General features: G+C 30.8%; 2 protein-coding genes and 1 pseudogene across 2 annotated transcripts; 1 reads left to right on the top strand and 2 right to left on the bottom strand.

Annotated features, from left to right (window-relative positions):
- Positions 1-1,977: 1,977 nt before the first annotated feature.
- Positions 1,978-6,210, bottom strand: LOC125590485. The gene is made up of 2 exons (XM_048764067.1): positions 6,146-6,210; positions 1,978-2,464 (listed from the first exon to the last, which is right to left on the bottom strand). Exons 1-2 carry the CDS (start codon positions 6,208-6,210, stop codon positions 1,978-1,980), a joined length of 552 nt encoding a protein of 183 aa, XP_048620024.1.
- Positions 6,211-10,841: 4,631 nt separating this feature from the next.
- On the bottom strand, positions 10,842-14,318 carry LOC125590484. Its single transcript, XM_048764066.1, has 2 exons — positions 14,236-14,318; positions 10,842-11,328 (listed from the first exon to the last, which is right to left on the bottom strand). Exons 1-2 carry the CDS (start codon positions 14,316-14,318, stop codon positions 10,842-10,844), a joined length of 570 nt encoding a protein of 189 aa, XP_048620023.1.
- On the top strand, positions 14,290-17,220 carry LOC111213294 (annotated as a pseudogene).
- Positions 17,221-22,599: the final 5,379 nt, after the last annotated feature.

Here is a 22,599-nt window from a genome sequence, read left to right as displayed (position 1 = left end):
GCGTAGCGCGGGCAAAGACTCTAGTTAGTTGTAATTTAAGTAAACCAATATTCTACCTTTTTATTAGCATTATCGATTATTTATGACAAAGAACAAAAAAACCAGCTTACAAAAAGAGAGTTTGGATTGTATAACCATACAAAAAAACTTAAATAGGTAAGTAATCATCAAATACATTATCTGTATATTTCTGTATTAATTGCAAATTTACCGTTTTCACATTTTCCATCCAGTCTTAATCATTTTTATATCCTAAAATAATGATTATTCAAATTTTTAATTTAAATATAAAAACATAGATTTTTTCTGAACCTAATATGTTCTGAAAATTTTCAATTGGACATATAAATTTACATATAAAGATTTTACTAAATCTTTTGTAAAATGTTAGAATAACAATATTACATTAAACTCATATTCTATATATTAGGTGTTTTCGTGCACCATGTGCAGTAATAATCATTTTAATTAAAATTATATTTAAAATAAAAATTTATTAATATTGTCAATTTTATTATTTTCTTATAAATATTTTAATATAAATTTAATTCAATTAGGCATAAATTTAAGATAAAATAATTTTATTTATTTAAATTATATTTAAGAAAATATATATATGTATATACTAAAAATTATTATCTTCGATATATTTTTATCTATTACTTTTGGTTAAATATATTAAATCAACTTTTATAAAATTAATAAATAATTTTCTATAAAAATTACATAATTATGAAAAATTAAAGCTAAATAGTATTTATAAAATTTGTAGATACATAAAACAAACTAATGATATTACGATAAAAAAATATCATTTAAAAAATTGTACAAATTTTTGAAAGTTTTAGTAACAAAAATTGTGTAATTATGAAAATAGAATTAAATAATAGGGAATTTTCCAAAAATAACCTAAAACTTGATTTTAAATGCAAAAGGTGATCTCAACTTCAATCAAATTCAAAAGTAACCGAAAAACCTAAATAAATTATAATCATCCCCTTATGACCAAACAAAAAACAAGCATGCATTTTTACGAATATAATCCCGAGAACTCTTCTGTGGTTTTGGAAGTCTTCTGTGAGAAGACTTCCTGGAAGTCTTTTCACATAGTAGATTTTAAAAATAATTTATAAATTAAAAATATAGTTTTGGGAGAAAAATTAAATTCATGTAATTATAAACATTTGTAAATGATATAAATTAAGATCTAGTAAAATTGAATTGTTTTCAACATAGATAATAGATGAGTGAATGTAGATTAAGTCATGATATTCTTTGGTTAGGATTTGATTGCATATGTTATAGTACCAATTTTGTTTTGGTCTGTGCAGACTAGCCCGTAGCGGGTTGCAGTTTGAATATACATGTCCATACATGCCCTGCTAATGGGCTACTTGGACATAATGCGCGTGTTGCATTCTACTTTGACATCTCTACGTGGGTTGCACCTTCCTTTGTAGATTAGTCTGAATTCTTCCATAGGTCCGAGATATCTCCATGTTAATAAAAAAAAAAACAATTTGGTCAGATTTGAACATAGGAGAGCATATAATGATAGTCAACTCTGAGACGATGAGGTATCAGGTATGTTCATATTGTCTTTACCTATTGTTGACTGACATTATGAGTTTTTGGTTTTTAACATAACTTATAATCTTACGTTTGATGTTTCAAATTTCCCAATACTAAATATTCTATTTACGTTGATAGTGAATAGTTTTGTTGTGAAATTAAGCCACCTGAGTATATATACAAATCATAGTTCATGTGGTAACGTAGTTGATGTTTAGTTTTTTTTGTATATCCATATTGTTTGTTAGTTATGCACTATTTATTCTGGAGATCTGATCATTTAAGATGTTTATATAATGTAGTGATCCGGTCAATATTAAAGAAAATGTGTAACATTCTGATATGTGGTCATGTATGTTAAAAGTTTTTTTTTTTGACATCGAATATAAAAGGACATTAATGAAACTAGTTAGCAGCCTCTTGGCCAGCATAAGGAGCTAGCCAACATGGTGCAAAGCAGTTAACGAAAGGGGATCCAAAGACTCGTGATCTTCCTCCTTTGGCAAGGGAGTCAGCACGGACGTTCGTCGATCTTGGAATATATGCTATAGAACTCTCCGTAAACTCAGCAGAAAGGACTTTAATCTCATCTATTTCAGGTGCCATTGCAGGCCAGTCTTCTTCATCTTCTAGCAGCTTAACAAGTTGTTCGCAGTCTGACTCGAACCGGATTGCTCTGTTTCCTAGCTTTAATATCTCCTGCATAGCCCACAATAAACCTTCAGCTTCGGCGTGTAGAGGGGATGCTGCGTGTCTTATTCCTTTTGCTCTGAACAGAACAGGAGTTCCAGTATCAAGCAGTACGAACCCCAGTCCCGCTCTGCCTTTATCGTTTATCCAAGACGCGTCAGTTTGACATCTCCAGCGAGTTGATGGTAGCGCCTGCACTACCCTGTATGTTAAAAGGTTTAAAGAAACTGATTTGGTTGATGTCAAAAAAAAAATTGATTTGGCTATCTATGTCAACAAAGTACATTTATTATTTTTGGGCACATATCTAAAAATCATCTTGAGTTAAGCCTAGTTGAATTGAAGTACCCAAAAGATGTGTCACATATCTGGAAGTGATTCGCGATATCATGCGAGTAGGAAAAGATCACATGATGATTGCAGAGTCAATAAACAACTACTCTGAGTCTCCGAAAATTACACACCGACCATCGCACGGAGTGGACCTATGGGCCAAGTAAACATGCATAAGAGGCCAAATAATCGTGGGTGGCCAGGGTGTTACAAGTGGTATCAAAATCGAAGAAGACGAGTGTAGAATCATGTGTGGGTTCACACCAACATTAGTGACAATCTTGGGGTGCAACAAAAATAAATTGTGTTTTCTTGAGAGGGGTAACCGTAACATTACAGTCTGTGGTATGTAATAGTGTATGTTGAAATTCTTAAAAGAACGGATTTAACTATCTATTTCAACAAAATGCACTTATCTTTTCGGCAATACATCCATAGAAAAATTTAGAGTTAAGCATATGCTTGAGCTGGAAATAGTCAAGTGATGTGTGACTTATCGTGAAGTAATTTGCAATATCGTGGTGACTGCAGAATCAGTAAGCAAATTTTTTTGCTTCCAAAATTAAAGCACTGTCCATCGCATAGAGTGAACCCAAAAACCGAGTGAATATGCGTTGAGGTCTATTAGCCTTGTGTTGTGTGACCAGGACATTACAAAATGCTGCACATAATATGTTCTCTTGTTTGGTGGGTAGCTACTTGAGAGCTGGTGGTAGTTTTCCCAATCCTTCATGAATAATGTACATGCAACATCTTTAAAACTCCATCACGTATTCACGTCTCTTAAACAAGTTCTTGGGTAAGAAAAATATGGATTGCTTAATGTGATTAAGAATAATTTATTAACTAGATTAAGACCCGCACCTTGCGCGGGATAAAAATTATATATATAAATTATTTTATGTATTATATGTTCTTACATATTATGAAATAATAAATATATATTAAATAATTAAAAATCAGTAACTATTACATATATAATAAAATTGGTGCGAACGTATAAATCAATTTTATTAATACAAACAATTTTTTTTTTTTAAATTTGATAGGATATGTAATTAAATTTAAATGATATTAACATGCATAGTATATTTTTAATATTAATGTCTATTTTTTTTTAATGGTGTTTTCTACTCATATGTTTTTTTGATCATGTGTATCTTTAATAGCAAAAACTTTAAATTACTGATAACAAAATTTTCATTGTGGGACTAATAATTTTAGTAATTGATGATTTAAAAAAATTTATCAATGTTAGTTCAAAAATTTTATCAAAAAAATTATTCAAAGTAAATTTTGAAACTAAAATATTTATTTATTCAATATGGTTTATAGTTTAATTTAGAATGATATATATATATATATATACATATATATTTTAAATCTTAATGATTAATTAAATTAGAATTTTACTTATATGATTTTGTAATCATTTGTATTTTGTCATAACAAATATTTTAAACCATGGATCGCAAAATTTGAATGTGAGACTTTTAACAATTTTAGTAATTTATAGTCATTTTTTAAAATTTAAAATATAAAATATACAGAAAAATCTAAATTTTTATAATATGGTTATTTTGTTTTTTTTTAAGTTATTTTAATAGTTTTAAATTAAACAAATTTGATAGAAGATACATTTTTTTTATCAGATCTTTTTTATTCAAAATCATTAATTGTCATATATACTTTACCCACATTAGGCAATTCCGTAATCTTTATTTAAGGAAATAATAATTGACATTAATAATGAATTTATGGTTAGTTTAATAAAAAGTTTATTATATAATTAGATGGACCAACCTATTTCTCTAGTAATTCTAAGAATCATCCTATTGATGACATGTGGCTACAAAAAGAAGTTGTAATGTTTCACAAATAATATATAGGGGATGATGTTTAAGTTTAAAGCAATTCAAAATAGCCCGGGTCAATTTCTAATGCTCTAATAATTTCGTTTCATGATTTTGCATACAAATTAAGAAAAAGATTAAAAGAATTGTACTATATATTTCTTCTCAATAAACTAATATTCTAAAAAGTATGGATCTTTTTTTAACACATCTAAAAGAATATGGATAAAACTTAAATTTTGTTGAAAAGTCTGTCTTCTTCATGCAACATAGCTAATTTATAAATTTTTTTTATCTGAGAGTATATTCTTAGTAATTTTTGTTAGGTATATATATATATTTACCCAGATAGTTTTTGCATACTTCAAACTAGGGGTTGGTATTCGGATACCCGTTCGGGTTCGGATCGGATATTTTGAATTTTCGGGTATTTCGGTATAGAGGTATACAACCCGTTCGGGTACTTCTACATTTCGGCTCGGGTATTTTAAGTTTGGGTACAGTTATTTCGGGTCAAATTCGGATACGGATATTTAGATTTTGAAGGAAAAAAATTAAGTTCTTTGTTGTCTAAGTTTTTTTTTGTATTTAAAATATATATTTTAACTTAACTAGTTTTCTAATTTTTAATTTTTAATAGATGATACCTGGTGCGCGGCTTCGGTTAATTTTTAATTCGGATCGGGTTTTTCGGGTCGGATTCGGATATCGGGCAAAATGTCCACCCCTACTTCAAACCTTGTCATTAAAACAATAATGTCTATCTATATATATATGAAAATTTGGAAAAAAATATGATAGATAAATCATTATACTTTCTTGAAGGCTTAGTGAGTGAGTAGTCTATATAAAAATTTGTTGCTATATTCTTCGTAACGTAGGTTAAAATCCTACTTGCCAAGACAGGGAGGTGTGATTATGGTCGGTTAAGGTGGCCAAGATTTAATGATTATGATTTAAATTTGTAATAAATTAGAAATGGTTCATATTAGAATTCAAGCGTGTAAAGCGAGTCCTATTTGACTATAATTTAAATGTTGTCATAACTATGGACAGTCTTTAGATTTTTTTGAAGTGGAGTTGCAGTATGAAAATGAAATTTCAATATTTTTATATTACTATTATAATTTAAATAGTTATTCTTAGATTACTATTTTTGGCTTACTTATTTAGTTTATTCTTTTAAATTTGAAAATATAATTGATAACTCATATAAAATTTGGTAAGCTTATTTTAAAAAAAAAAGAACCACACAGAAAGTGTTGTAGTGGCATTCATGAAAATATCTTATAATATTCAAAAATTCATGTATAATTATGAATAATTATAAAACAACTAAATCCTAATAATTGGTAAATCATCGCATCCTTAAAATTGAAAAATATGATATTAGATGATCACTTTACATTGTTTGAAATTAATTTCTTTAAATCATTGGATCAAAAATATAATATAATCGTCATGAAATATGTTTTCTAGAAGCCAAAAATGGAAAATGGCCGAAAATTAAACACATGTTGGTAGGAGAGTTCGAACCCTGGTCCATGAGCATTTACGAGGACTACTCTACCACTAGAGTAAAGATACACCTTGGAAAATTCATGCTCGAAATATTACATATAATAGGAAGCCGGAAGACACAAGATTTTATAATCACGTCGTTTCAGAAAGTTTGAGTGTTTCTTCTTCCTTTTAACGAGGGAAACTCGAGTCTCTTCCTCTTCCATCTCTCCTCTGCTCTCAAATCGATCTCATCCGCCATGACTGAACAAAGCAATTCTCCTACTACTCAATCTAGACGGAGGAGGTTCAGCGAGGCCGATTCCTCATTCGGAGAGCACTATCACTTCCGCTCTCAAGTTCCATTCAAGTCGTTCGACGATCGTCTCCAAAGAAGCCGACTGTTATTCCGCAATACCGTTACAGCAATCAGAGGATATTATCGCCGTCATCATAATGAGGAAGCCGCTATCGGGTATCGTTATCTCTGTCTCCGAGGCTTTGTAGTTCAGGGTTCTTTAGATCCTAAGGATCCTGTTTTAGATGATTTGTTTAGGATTATCGATAGCATAGGATGGTCCTACACTGTGATGCATGTGCATTCGTTTTGTCCTAGAGTTGTGAGAGAGTTTATCTCAAAACGATGAGGGTGCTCTTATTCGGGGATATGTTCTCCAGTTTACACCATCAGTGATCAACCAACTGATGATGACACCATCTGTTGAGCACTCTTTTGAGTGGAAAGAAGTTGTTCTGAAGCAAGCCATCTCCCACCTCATAGGAGGCCAATGCTCCGGATTGACAGGATTCAACCTCAATGCTTTGCTCAATCCCTTCCAAACTTTATACCGTGTGTGTGAGCTGAATTGGCTTCCAGGTCCTGACTCTGATTCAATGATGAAGAATCGACTCCGCCTTCTATATGCTGTCGCCAATCGCAAGAAGATAAGCTTTGGTCATCTTACGTATGACCAAGTTATCGACATGACCCGCAAAACAGAGTGGGACACAAACCTGATTTTCCCAAACCTCATATATCAATTCTTGATGTTTCAAAAAGAGGTTACTTTGTTACCAGGAGATGAAGAACCTATTGGAAGAGGTCTTCCCATCTATGGAGTATCAGGTGACACAAGTGGACCAAGGGGACATAGAAGGCTGAATTAGAATAGCAGCCAAGTGATTTTTTGTAAAGTCCATCACTCTTTGAAGAATGTGACTAATATATGATCTTTTTGTCAAGTAACTTGTGTCTGAATCCTCTTCTAATTGGTTGTAATCTCAATGACAGTTAGTTTTTGCTATAATGTTATTGTCTAAGTTAAAATGTTGTTTCGAAATGATATTACTGTCTGAATAAAAATGTAAAGACCTATGCACACCTGCTTCACACATCAGTCTCCTGTTTCTCTCTTCCTCCGTAGCCGAAGTTTCAAGCTTCTTCAACGTATCTTCTCTTCCTAAGGCTGTTCAGTTTAAACCGAACCTTAATTCAAAACATTTGGTAAGAAAGATCTTCAATGATCCACACATCTGCTGCATCATTACACACATGAGTAAAAAAATTAAAAGTTATAACAGAAGCTTTCTAGATAACAGGCCAAAAGGGTCAACGAATTGGCTATAAAGCTCTAAACTTTCAAGGTATGGATACGTTTAGATGGAACAAAGGATCATTGGTCATGAGCAACAGCAGCGGCCAGAGAGGTGGTGGGCCTGGTTCACCTGGAGGTGTGGTTCTTGAGAAGCACAAGACACTTAAATCAGTAGGGAATTTGAGCATTGGTTCTGCTGTCTCCACGGCATCTGGTAGGAAACCGTTTAACAGATATGTGTGATTTCATTTTGATTGAAACTTTTTTTTTTGTAAGTTACTTTTGCTTCATTTTGTGGGTTGTGTTGATTTTGAGTGCTGTTGTAGTGTGGATTATGAATGTAACACAATAAAATGAAAAACAATGACAAAGGATTTGGTTTGACTAGCTAGCTCTTTGTTTGTCACATGATTTATGCAGATTTTGGACACCACTGAGTAGTTAGTTAAATTGATTTCAAGAGTAGTTTATGTGTTTTCTATGCCTAAAGTCCCTATTCTACAATGCAAAGTGAAAAAAATATTACTTTGCGGCTACTGCTTGAGTCTTGCTTAACAGACTCCAAAACATAATTTTTTAAAAACAATAGTTACCAAAAATAAATTAATTTCTAAAAAGTATTATTATTAACTTTAATTTAAAGTTGTTTAGAAATACGAAACCATATATTTTGAAACAAAAAATATTTTTAAAATATCTTTTTCTCAAATTTATTAAATAACTTATACTATGAAACAAAGGTAACATTATATTTATGGTGCTTTTTATTCATAATTAAAAATTTGCCACATTAATCCAAATTTTGCCACATATCTTCATTCTATCATCAAGTTTAATAACATAAAGTTGATACTCACCAACTTTCCCACCATTTTAGAAGATACAATGCTTTCATTCTAAACAAAAACATTGTAAGTTATAATCGAAAATTAATTATCAACAACAATTAGCAATAAACAACTGATCTGTCTCAACTATCCCTCAACAGTCAATTACTTGCCAATCACACAATGGCAAAAGACACAATCACTACAAATACAACACAAAAAAAAAATATATAAACGCACCATAACAACCCATAATATTTCAAGATTTATAATTATATCATATCCCACCAAGTAATGTATTCTACTTCGGATATAATAAGTGCACCCAAAAATATTTTCACCTTTTTCTTCCCAAACATTAGTTTCCCATCTATGGAAAACATATAAAAAATATCAACATCCAATCAAAACTTAATTATTCTTAGCATAAAAATTATTAATAGTAATAAAATATTTCAAATCAAACACAAAATTGAAATAGCCCATTTTCCGCGCGTAGCGCGGGCAAAGACTCTAGTTAGTTGTAATTTAAGTAAACCAATATTCTACCTTTTTATTAGCATTATCGATTATTTATGACAAAGAACAAAAAAACCAGCTTACAAAAAGAGAGTTTGGATTGTATAACCATACAAAAAAACTTAAATAGGTAAGTAATCATCAAATACATTATCTGTATATTTCTGTATTAATTGCAAATTTACCGTTTTCACATTTTCCATCCAGTCTTAATCATTTTTATATCCTAAAATAATGATTATTCAAATTTTTAATTTAAATATAAAAACATAGATTTTTTCTGAACCTAATATGTTCTGAAAATTTTCAATTGGACATATAAATTTACATATAAAGATTTTACTAAATCTTTTGTAAAATGTTAGAATAACAATATTACATTAAACTCATATTCTATATATTAGGTGTTTTCGTGCACCATGTGCAGTAATAATCATTTTAATTAAAATTATATTTAAAATAAAAATTTATTAATATTGTCAATTTTATTATTTTCTTATAAATATTTTAATATAAATTTAATTCAATTAGGCATAAATTTAAGATAAAATAATTTTATTTATTTAAATTATATTTAAGAAAATATATATATGTATATACTAAAAATTATTATCTTCGATATATTTTTATCTATTACTTTTGGTTAAATATATTAAATCAACTTTTATAAAATTAATAAATAATTTTCTATAAAAATTACATAATTATGAAAAATTAAAGCTAAATAGTATTTATAAAATTTGTAGATACATAAAACAAACTAATGATATTACGATAAAAAAATATCATTTAAAAAATTGTACAAATTTTTGAAAGTTTTAGTAACAAAAATTGTGTAATTATGAAAATAGAATTAAATAATAGGGAATTTTCCAAAAATAACCTAAAACTTGATTTTAAATGCAAAAGGTGATCTCAACTTCAATCAAATTCAAAAGTAACCGAAAAACCTAAATAAATTATAATCATCCCCTTATGACCAAACAAAAAACAAGCATGCATTTTTACGAATATAATCCCGAGAACTCTTCTGTGGTTTTGGAAGTCTTCTGTGAGAAGACTTCCTGGAAGTCTTTTCACATAGTAGATTTTAAAAATAATTTATAAATTAAAAATATAGTTTTGGGAGAAAAATTAAATTCATGTAATTATAAACATTTGTAAATGATATAAATTAAGATCTAGTAAAATTGAATTGTTTTCAACATAGATAATAGATGAGTGAATGTAGATTAAGTCATGATATTCTTTGGTTAGGATTTGATTGCATATGTTATAGTACCAATTTTGTTTTGGTCTGTGCAGACTAGCCCGTAGCGGGTTGCAGTTTGAATATACATGTCCATACATGCCCTGCTAATGGGCTACTTGGACATAATGCGCGTGTTGCATTCTACTTTGACATCTCTACGTGGGTTGCACCTTCCTTTGTAGATTAGTCTGAATTCTTCCATAGGTCCGAGATATCTCCATGTTAATAAAAAAAAAAACAATTTGGTCAGATTTGAACATAGGAGAGCATATAATGATAGTCAACTCTGAGACGATGAGGTATCAGGTATGTTCATATTGTCTTTACCTATTGTTGACTGACATTATGAGTTTTTGGTTTTTAACATAACTTATAATCTTACGTTTGATGTTTCAAATTTCCCAATACTAAATATTCTATTTACGTTGATAGTGAATAGTTTTGTTGTGAAATTAAGCCACCTGAGTATATATACAAATCATAGTTCATGTGGTAACGTAGTTGATGTTTAGTTTTTTTTGTATATCCATATTGTTTGTTAGTTATGCACTATTTATTCTGGAGATCTGATCATTTAAGATGTTTATATAATGTAGTGATCCGGTCAATATTAAAGAAAATGTGTAACATTCTGATATGTGGTCATGTATGTTAAAAGTTTTTTTTTTTTGACATCGAATATAAAAGGACATTAATGAAACTAGTTAGCAGCCTCTTGGCCAGCATAAGGAGCTAGCCAACATGGTGCAAAGCAGTTAACGAAAGGGGATCCAAAGACTCGTGATCTTCCTCCTTTGGCAAGGGAGTCAGCACGGACGTTCGTCGATCTTGGAATATATGCTATAGAACTCTCCGTAAACTCAGCAGAAAGGACTTTAATCTCATCTATTTCAGGTGCCATTGCAGGCCAGTCTTCTTCATCTTCTAGCAGCTTAACAAGTTGTTCGCAGTCTGACTCGAACCGGATTGCTCTGTTTCCTAGCTTTAATATCTCCTGCATAGCCCACAATAAACCTTCAGCTTCGGCGTGTAGAGGGGATGCTGCGTGTCTTATTCCTTTTGCTCTGAACAGAACAGGAGTTCCAGTATCAAGCAGTACGAACCCCAGTCCCGCTCTGCCTTTATCGTTTATCCAAGACGCGTCAGTTTGACATCTCCAGCGAGTTGATGGTAGCGCCTGCACTACCCTGTATGTTAAAAGGTTTAAAGAAACTGATTTGGTTGATGTCAAAAAAAAAATTGATTTGGCTATCTATGTCAACAAAGTACATTTATTATTTTTGGGCACATATCTAAAAATCATCTTGAGTTAAGCCTAGTTGAATTGAAGTACCCAAAAGATGTGTCACATATCTGGAAGTGATTCGCGATATCATGCGAGTAGGAAAAGATCACATGATGATTGCAGAGTCAATAAACAACTACTCTGAGTCTCCGAAAATTACACACCGACCATCGCACGGAGTGGACCTATGGGCCAAGTAAACATGCATAAGAGGCCAAATAATCGTGGGTGGCCAGGGTGTTACAAGTGGTATCAAAATCGAAGAAGACGAGTGTAGAATCATGTGTGGGTTCACACCAACATTAGTGACAATCTTGGGGTGCAACAAAAATAAATTGTGTTTTCTTGAGAGGGGTAACCGTAACATTACAGTCTGTGGTATGTAATAGTGTATGTTGAAATTCTTAAAAGAACGGATTTAACTATCTATTTCAACAAAATGCACTTATCTTTTCGGCAATACATCCATAGAAAAATTTAGAGTTAAGCATATGCTTGAGCTGGAAATAGTCAAGTGATGTGTGACTTATCGTGAAGTAATTTGCAATATCGTGGTGACTGCAGAATCAGTAAGCAAATTTTTTTGCTTCCAAAATTAAAGCACTGTCCATCGCATAGAGTGAACCCAAAAACCGAGTGAATATGCGTTGAGGTCTATTAGCCTTGTGTTGTGTGACCAGGACATTACAAAATGCTGCACATAATATGTTCTCTTGTTTGGTGGGTAGCTACTTGAGAGCTGGTGGTAGTTTTCCCAATCCTTCATGAATAATGTACATGCAACATCTTTAAAACTCCATCACGTATTCACGTCTCTTAAACAAGTTCTTGGGTAAGAAAAATATGGATTGCTTAATGTGATTAAGAATAATTTATTAACTAGATTAAGACCCGCACCTTGCGCGGGATAAAAATTATATATATAAATTATTTTATGTATTATATGTTCTTACATATTATGAAATAATAAATATATATTAAATAATTAAAAATCAGTAACTATTACATATATAATAAAATTGGTGCGAACGTATAAATCAATTTTATTAATACAAACAATTTTTTTTTTTAAATTTGATAGGATATGTAATTAAATTTAAATGATATTAACATGCATAGTATATTTTTAATATTAATGTCTATTTTTTTTTAATGGTGTTTTCTACTCATATGTTTTTTTGATCATGTGTATCTTTAATAGCAAAAACTTTAAATTACTGATAACAAAATTTTCATTGTGGGACTAATAATTTTAGTAATTGATGATTTAAAAAAATTTATCAATGTTAGTTCAAAAATTTTATCAAAAAAATTATTCAAAGTAAATTTTGAAACTAAAATATTTATTTATTCAATATGGTTTATAGTTTAATTTAGAATGATATATATATATATATATACATATATATTTTAAATCTTAATGATTAATTAAATTAGAATTTTACTTATATGATTTTGTAATCATTTGTATTTTGTCATAACAAATATTTTAAACCATGGATCGCAAAATTTGAATGTGAGACTTTTAACAATTTTAGTAATTTATAGTCATTTTTTAAAATTTAAAATATAAAATATACAGAAAAATCTAAATTTTTATAATATGGTTATTTTGTTTTTTTTAAGTTATTTTAATAGTTTTAAATTAAACAAATTTGATAGAAGATACATTTTTTTTATCAGATCTTTTTTATTCAAAATCATTAATTGTCATATATACTTTACCCACATTAGGCAATTCCGTAATCTTTATTTAAGGAAATAATAATTGACATTAATAATGAATTTATGGTTAGTTTAATAAAAAGTTTATTATATAATTAGATGGACCAACCTATTTCTCTAGTAATTCTAAGAATCATCCTATTGATGACATGTGGCTACAAAAAGAAGTTGTAATGTTTCACAAATAATATATAGGGGATGATGTTTAAGTTTAAAGCAATTCAAAATAGCCCGGGTCAATTTCTAATGCTCTAATAATTTCGTTTCATGATTTTGCATACAAATTAAGAAAAAGATTAAAAGAATTGTACTATATATTTCTTCTCAATAAACTAATATTCTAAAAAGTATGGATCTTTTTTTAACACATCTAAAAGAATATGGATAAAACTTAAATTTTGTTGAAAAGTCTGTCTTCTTCATGCAACATAGCTAATTTATAAATTTTTTTTATCTGAGAGTATATTCTTAGTAATTTTTGTTAGGTATATATATATATTTACCCAGATAGTTTTTGCATACTTCAAACTAGGGGTTGGTATTCGGATACCCGTTCGGGTTCGGATCGGATATTTTGAATTTTCGGGTATTTCGGTATAGAGGTATACAACCCGTTCGGGTACTTCTACATTTCGGCTCGGGTATTTTAAGTTTGGGTACAGTTATTTCGGGTCAAATTCGGATACGGATATTTAGATTTTGAAGGAAAAAAATTAAGTTCTTTGTTGTCTAAGTTTTTTTTTGTATTTAAAATATATATTTTAACTTAACTAGTTTTCTAATTTTTAATTTTTAATAGATGATACCTGGTGCGCGGCTTCGGTTAATTTTTAATTCGGATCGGGTTTTTCGGGTCGGATTCGGATATCGGGCAAAATGTCCACCCCTACTTCAAACCTTGTCATTAAAAAATAAATAACTAAGTTAGATAAGCTGATATTTTCTCTGCATCTACCTGCATGTTTTTGTCATTGATTGTGCCAAAATTGGCCTGCATCTACCTGCAATATTTTCTTGTTGTTTGTATCATCATCACCATATTGTTACACTAATAAAGACTGGTGTTTAACTGCTGTAACAATACTCTTTATCGGCTGATCCACAGCTAAGGCAAGACCAGTCGAAAACAGGTGTTATATAGGGACCGTTGAGTAAACCATGAGCCATTTTTCTGGTGTGCGGCTTCGGTTAAATGATAACCATCCCAATTAACATACTCACATGGATTTTGACAGTAACTAACTCCTTTGGGATGTTTAACTGCTGTAACAATACTCTTTATCCGCTGATCCACAGCTAAGGCAAGACCAGTCAAAAGCAGGTGTTACATAGGGACAGTTGAGTAAACCATGAGCCATTTTCTGGTGCGCGGCTTCGGTTAAATAATAACCATCCAATTAACATACTCAGATGGATTTTGACAGTAACTAACTCCTTTGGATCCACATTCTTCATCAATAGTGAAGTTGTATTGACCTCCAACACCACAACAAGCAGCCAAACGTCTATTTTTGAACCCTAAAAAAATGATCCATATATAAAAACATTGGTTAATCAATCAAACCGTGAGGGTCAAGAAAACAGTTTAAAGGTGCACGGACCGTATTTGGCTGGTTCTTGGAAAAACGGGTACATAGAGTTGTAGTCGGCGTAAATGATGCTGACATTTGCACAGTACCGGCCCTGGCCACAAGCAGGGGAAGCATGGGCTTCCGGCCGCCACAGAATTAAATATTTTAGCGGCCACAAAATTATCAAATGTGACTTTAGTCTAGTGGTCTTGAGATTAATGGCTCTTGTTAGAGGTCATGGGTTCAACGTCCCAGTAACACATACATTTAATTTCGGCCTTTATTTTATTTTGGCTTCTAGCCTTCAAACTTGTAGGACCGGCGCTGCATTGACATGACCGTATTATATAAAACTACGAAGAACTGAATATTGTAAAGAATAAATTTGATAAGATTATACCAAAGATTAAGAAAATGATGATTCAACTGCAGATCCGAGATATTATATCTTTCCTTAACTCAAAATACGTCACGTAGTGCGACGGTTCGATAACGTAATGAGTCCCAAGATACAACTGCAAAAAAAATCTTCTGATTTGTGTCACTCTATCAGAAACCTGGCGAAACTAGTTTTGTGTATACTGTCAGATTTAAAAGAACAAATCTATACTATATTAAAAGGGTTATATGAGCATCAGAGAGTGTGTCCACGTAGGACAATTAAATCATCCAATCACAACATTTCATTAAAACACATCAGATTTCATTAAAACACGTCAGATTATTGAGTTACGTTTGAGACGGAAGTCTCGAGATTTACGGCTCTACCTCTTCGTCTTCTTCGCTTGATACCACAGTGATTTAGTTTGATTGATCCACTTCTGCATAATCAATACTCCACGATCAATCAATTTCTTCTTTATGATTTCGTTTTGTTTTTTTCTTTTCCTTCTTTATATACTCATTTTCTTCCTGTGTACAAATCAAACCCTAGAACTTCTCTAACCTAAATCTATGGCGATGAAACCAGATGGGAAATCCTCTATCACCTCCAAGGATCTCAGCCGCCGCTACTTCCACCAGCTCATCTCCGCCGTCGGTTACTGCCACTCACGCAGCGTCTTCCACCGGGATCTCAAGTTCCACATCATCTCGGGGTCTCCCGGTTTCAACCTCTTCGAGATGTTTTCCGACCGAGTTGAGCGGTTCGTGTCAGGCTGGACGGCGGCGAGGGTTCTACAACATCGTTCGTATAGACTTTTGGATTCTTGCAACGAGAGTTTTTTTCAGGTTTGGATCACAATGTTTGGGTTGAAGAAGCCTCTGGAAAGACTTTCCAAGCATCATAAGCCTTCTTCTTCTGCTTCTGCCTCCAAGTCGAATCCTTTTGATTCAGATGATGAATCAGATGGCAATAAAAAGCACACCTTGAAAGCCACCAAACAAGATCTCCCCTCAACCTTCCTTACCTACTACTAAGAAGAATCACAGCTTCAACCCTTTTGACGATGCTGACGATGAGGAGGAGGTTGAGAAGAGATTGAAACCTTCTTTCAAGAATCATTTCCGTGAATCAGGAGGCGTGGAGAACCAGACGGTTCAAGAACTTGAGAGTTATGCTGTGTACAAGTCCGATGAGACCACCAAGACCATGCAAGGGTGTTTGAAAGTAGCGCAAGGGATAAGATAAGATGCTACCAGGACTTTGGTTATGTTGAATGAGCAAGGAGAGAAAATCACAAGGACTCACCACAAGGCTGTTGACCTCGATCATGATCTCACTCGGGTAAAAAGAGATGAGATTGAGATTTTTATAAATTATGAGAAACTTATTGTTATGTTTTTTGTTTTGGTTTCAGGGTGAGAAACTTCTTGGAAGCCTCGGAGGCATTTTCTCAAGGACCTGGAAGCCTAAAAAGACTCGGTCTATAACCGGTCCTGTCATAACTAGAGGTATGCCTCTTCTTAAGAAATGAATCTCTTTTGCTTTGTTACTTCACCTAACTCCTCCATTTTTTTTGTTCTTCTGAGAAGGTGAATCCCCTAAGAGAAGAGTTAACAACTTAGAGACTAGAGAAAAGCTGGGGCTGAACCAGCTACCTAAACCAGATTCAAGAACCAATGAACCTCTCCCTGAATCCGCTGATGCTTATCAGAAAATAGAGGTGTGGATCTGTGATCTCAAATGTTCTGTTTTTGTTTGCTAGTATATCTAAGAACCATGCTGTGTCTGCTGTATTAACAGATGGAGAAAGCAAAGCAGGACGATGGGCTTGCGGATCTAAGTGATCTACTCGGCGAACTCAAGAACATGGCTATTGATATGGGAACTGAAATCGAAAGGTTCTCTTTCATATCTCTCAACTATTGTACATACATTTTCTCTATGAGTATTCCTCGATGAAACTGATTTATATAAATGAAAATAATCTTTGATTTATATGTAAATAGACTATTTCGAATGTAACATGTATTTTTTTCCCTTAATGGGAGTCAATAGGAGAATTCACGTATCTAATATCTATATCTATAATATCTTTTATCTTTATTCTTGGAAATCGATGATGAAAAACATGAATCTCATGAAAACGAATAATATTTTAAAAGATAATATTTAGCAGAGAAAGAAAAAAGGAAAATCATATTTGGTGGAGATATTTAGTCTTTGTAGCTGTAAACTTAATTATTTGCTTTAGAATATAAGCTGTAAATTTGTAAAAACAAAATGTTGTAGCTGTATAATCTATTGATGTAGATTTATATCAATAACTTTCAAAGCACTAAATATAAGTTCTTAAAAAAATGATTTTCATAGCCAATCTATTTTCAGTTTAACTTTTGAATTGTACCTTTAAATTATTTTCTTAAAGCATGATTGGTAAATTAGATTAGTTGTGAAAAAGTATGGAAAGCATTCAGAGTACTTACCAATCACCTTTGAAAACTATTATATTTTTTTCAACATTTATAAAATTTCAGAACAATACTCAATAAGAAATTATCTTTTTACCTATTATCAAGGTATTTACAAAAGAAAATATTTATTGTATCTAACTTTTTTAAATTTGGAAAAAAATTTCAGCAACCCCATTTTATTTTTCATGCATACTTCTAGAAAGTTTAGTTTACTTGGTAAGAACTTAAACTATTAGCCACTAATTATACAATACGAATCAGAAAAATATAATGAACAGAGGAGTTACGAAATCAAAGTTTAAAATGATTGAGATTTTAACCTTTTTTTTACTGTGATAATATAATATATTTTATAATTATTTCTGTTTGTATTCTAATAATTAAATTTTATTTTAGTAATTTATATTTATCATAGTTTCCAGTATATACTATATCTTTAAATATACTAATATACTATTTTAAAATTAATGAAAATAAACCCGGGCGTAGCCCGGGAAAGGCTCTAGCCAAAGGAAAAAAGAAATATGGAGAATTGTTATTTTGCCGTGTGTAAAAAACTGCACAAGTGATCTCTTTTTATAACTTAAAGAGAAAGTACACGTTATGCAAATTAAAGGAGTCAACTAACGTACATATCAATTATAATTATGGAATTGATTTCCATGATCTTGTACGTTAGTTTGCAAAGTAATATTGTGACTTTGACCAAGTCCCCAAATTTTAATATACTTTGCTTGGGTTTATCAAGAATAAAATTAACTAAATAAGTTAATTGACATAATGTCCCATTAACAAATTTAAAATTAAATTCTAATCCAAATATCCAAAGTGATCCATTTGCTAAATATTTTATACTTAGCCAAATTTAAAGCTTTATAAGCTTTACACATCACTCACTTTGGACCTCCATTTCTCATTCAACACAACTCTGATTTTGACCAACAAATACACTAACGCATAGTGTTCACGGTGATGATTACATCGTGCCCAAATTCCGGTCTTTTCGACAGACGTCTCCGTCGAAAAACCCATCGAAAAATGGTTTGCACCACTTTGTCAAAAACGAGTTCCAACAATCCCCCACATGAATAGAAATGACTCTATACACATGACTCAAGAAAAAAAACTTTTGAGAGTATGAGCGATAAATCCACTGCATGATGAGTTGATAGCAATTTTTCAGCCTTGAACCAGTCATTGTTAATAGCTATCGGATTTACTCGAACAGGAGGTGGCCATGATGTCTTGAACCCCCCGGACTTTGGTGTAAACCGAGATAATAGCTATAACACAACTTCATTCTCTCACAAAACTAATTTCTCTATTGTGTTCATTTTGGCCGTGAACATTCTTGGTAATCTTGAGTGAACTTGGAGAATATAGTCTTTCCTTCATTCTCCTAGAAACGGCCTCATTTCACATTCAGAAGGTGATTTGCCATTGATTTGTTTAGAGGAGTATCATGTACTACTCCATTCATATTTCAAAACAATGGACACAAATCATTAAAAGCTAATGCTTATCATATATTCGTTACATGTAGCACTGTTTAATCATCATAGGAACTGGGTATAGACCGAAGTCTTACAGTGCTTTGGGCAGATTTAGTTTGACGTAGTTGTCTCCTTGAACCTATTTCTTGGGATCTCCAGTCAGTTAGGTAGGATTACCGCCAAACCTCATCTTAATTCACAGGCGACCCATTCCTTTAGATGATATAACAATTTGATCTCATGACACACCTTTAATAAAAGGATCCTAGGTTTTCATCACAGTGAACATAATCTCTTGAGATTAGTCGAGATCAATTGTCTAGTGATTTTTTTCATCTTTTTTTTTTTAAAGATACAATTAACCATTATACACAAAACTCAGTATATGACACTAGTTCATTTGGCATATTGCCAACAACTTTATATGGTAAGCAAAGCTTCCCCCACATTTCTTGAGATAACTCGAAAACATATTTACATTTACAATCTCTTAAGAGTTTAGAAATTTTGATCTACAACTCCTTTAGAATTAAATGAATAATTTTTTTTTTTTTTCGAAAAAAATGTATTTCATTTTTAGAAATTCACATTTTCCATACAACTATTTTCATAGTTCACTCAAGTTGATTTATAAATCCAACTTGTATGTTTTGGATTTTCCCAAAACCATATTTTTGTTTCTTCGCAAATATACATCTCATTACAAGATATTATTTTTGCCGTCAAAATCACACAATTTTATATGATTATTCTCAACCATATTGACTCTAGAAACTACAATACTCATGCCAGTTTAAGTCATATTGGTCTTAATTCTCATTGTTGTTTGCATGATCAATCTTTTTACAACTTGCATTTAAGCAATAACGAAATATAAAGGTTTTGATCGGTATCAACAAATATTTTCTTTTTTATGGCAAACAGATTTATATGTGGCAGACCTCTTCCAAACTTAATCTGGGGCGTTGACTCACAAAATCCATTACCATCCATACAACTTGATCTCTCAAAGATCAAATTTTTTTTTTAATAACTATGGTATCACCATACTTGAAAATTATATCAATTTTCTTTTCTCATTATCAAGCACTAAATAGTCAACTTAAGTTGTTCCAAAAAATCTGAAACAAGAAATAAAAATGTTGTCATTCTTGATAATTAAAGCAAATAAGTCAATGCATTAATATAAAATGGACAAATAATGTTTTTTTCTAATCACAATTATGAGCTAGAATATTTTTAATACAAAAACTCAGGCAATCTTGTACAAAAAACGTTTGAATGATTTGTAAGGAATCAAGTCAAATATTTTAATCTGGTTAATCAAATATGACAAAACAGACAAGTCAAACCTTTAACAGATAACACAAATCAAGGAAAATTTGTTTCAGTTTAAAGAAAATGACAAAATTGCAGCAGTCTATTGACTAATAGCGAATCAAAAACCAATAAACAATTATGCTATCAAAAACGAGCCAATAAAATCGATAGCTAATATTGTCTAACAAATGAATAAACTATAACTGATAAACCCTGCAAAACAAACGTCACGGATATGCAGGAAAAACTATTTTAAAAAAAATAATTCAGCAGTTCCTGCAAAATAAAAAACGTGAGCGAGGAATAAAATTTCACGCTGACACCGAGAAGTATTAGAGCCGATCTGATTCCATCACCTTTTACTAAATATCGATCAACCTGTTCTTAAAAAAAAAACTTTTACAATAATCAGTCCGGTTAGTGCAAAGCAATAAACGAATATTTTGAGTTAAGACCGACGAGACCGTATTATATAAAACTACGGAGAACTGAATATTGTAAAGAATAAATTTGATAAGATTATACCAAAGATTAAGAAAAAGATTATTCAACTGCAGAAGAGATATTATCTCTTTCCTTAACTCAAATACGTCCCGTAGTGCGACTGTTCGATAACGTAATGAGTCCCAAGATAAAACTGCAAAAAAAATCTTCTGATTTGCGTCACTCTATCAGAAACCTGACGAAACTAGTTTTATGTATACTCTCAGACTCAAAAGAACAAATCAAAGGAAAAAAGAAATATGGAGAATTGTTATTTTGCTGTGCGTAGAAAACTGCACAAGTGATCTCTTTTTATAACTTGAAGAGAAAGTTTACGTTATGCAAATTAAAGGAGTCAACTAACGTACATCTATATTATTAAAAGAGAAGTACCCATTAAAAATATCCCTAAATTTTTTAACTTATTTACACTTCCATGCCACTAAGAATTAAATTAAATTATTTATTTTAATGCTTATCTTTTTCAGTTAGATTAATGAGTTTTCCTTAATCAAACTTAAACTTAATGTCATTAAATCAACTTAATAATATATCATATTTAATGTAGATTACTACGTACGAGGACAGTCCAATAATGAACTTAAATTTTAAGTTTTTACGAAATGTGAATCACTTGACGTATGTAATATTTAAAATATATTAACTACAATATAACAAATGCATATTAGCATATAACTTACCTATACTTTAGTTTGAAATGATCATGCTCAAATTTTATATAGTCAACTTTGATCATGCATCGATGTACAATATTCAAACCACCTATAGTTTTCGTTTTCTTTATAGGTTGTGTCAACCAACCAATCATCCTGTCGATTTTCTAAGCTTTATAAAAAACAAATCAATAAATACAAACTTAAAATCAAATAACTTCTATTAATCAAAACAAAATATCTTCAATGTCGTATCTTTAATGTAACTATTAAATATAGAAACCATAATTACGCTAATTATAAGAATATATTTGATTCCAACCAATTGATCTATTACTTCGGTGATTGATTTGCTTGTAGAAGAAAAAAACAATAAATTCAAAATTTATAAGAACATAAAATATATAGATTCCAATCAATTGTCTATATTTGGGTATATTGTGGACAAAGTTAAAAGACTCTTTTTTTTTTGTTACTACAAAGCTTTAATAATATGAGATTTTAACATATTAATATTATGGATATTTAATAATTATTTTGGCACAAAACAAATATCATAAATAATTTATTATTAATAAAATTATGAAATTATTTACAATTTTATTACCATTTCATATGCCGTTTTGGGTATGTTAAATTTTCAACAAATTTTTTAAAATCATTGTATTTACTTTAAACATGTATAACTAAATTATAATCTTTTATACCATACTAAGTCATAATATAATATTTTTTTCACATTTTACATTCATATCCATTGTTTGTATATATCGTATATAATTCTCTAACTATGTATATATGTTCAATTTGTTTATATGATATCGAATATTTTTCATAAAATATATGGTTTAAGACGCCAAAAAAATATTTACCTGATAAATATAATACGATCAAATATTACAAATACATCATTTAATAAAATAAATAATCAAAAATCAAAAATCCATATCCGCGCTATCAGGGTCTAGTATCAATTATAATTATGGAATTGATTTCCATGATCTTGTACGTTAGTTTGCAAAGTAATATTGTGACTTTGACCAAGTCACCA

Source organism: Brassica napus, chromosome C7, assembly GCF_020379485.1.
Source record: "Brassica napus cultivar Da-Ae chromosome C7, Da-Ae, whole genome shotgun sequence".
NCBI lineage: Eukaryota > Viridiplantae > Streptophyta > Magnoliopsida > Brassicales > Brassicaceae > Brassica > Brassica napus.
The sequence above is the reverse complement of the archived record's forward strand: the minus strand, read 5'-3'. Positions and strand labels throughout refer to the sequence as shown.

Bases quoted from the DNA above. Each gene is read 5' to 3' on its own strand.
- LOC125590484 (XM_048764066.1), bottom strand. From the start codon at position 14,318: ATGGCTCATGGTTTACTCAACGGTCCCTATATAACACCTGTTTTCGAC. The intron at 11,329-14,235 runs GTATTGTTACAG...TTTAACATACAG, and splicing joins TGTGGATCAGCCGATAAAGA to GGTAGTGCAGGCGCTACCAT.
- LOC125590485 (XM_048764067.1), bottom strand. From the start codon at position 6,210: ATGGCGGATGAGATCGATTTGAGAGCAGAGGAGAGATGGAAGAGGAAG. The intron at 2,465-6,145 runs GTTAAAAGGAAG...TTTAACATACAG, and splicing joins AAGAGACTCGAGTTTCCCTC to GGTAGTGCAGGCGCTACCAT.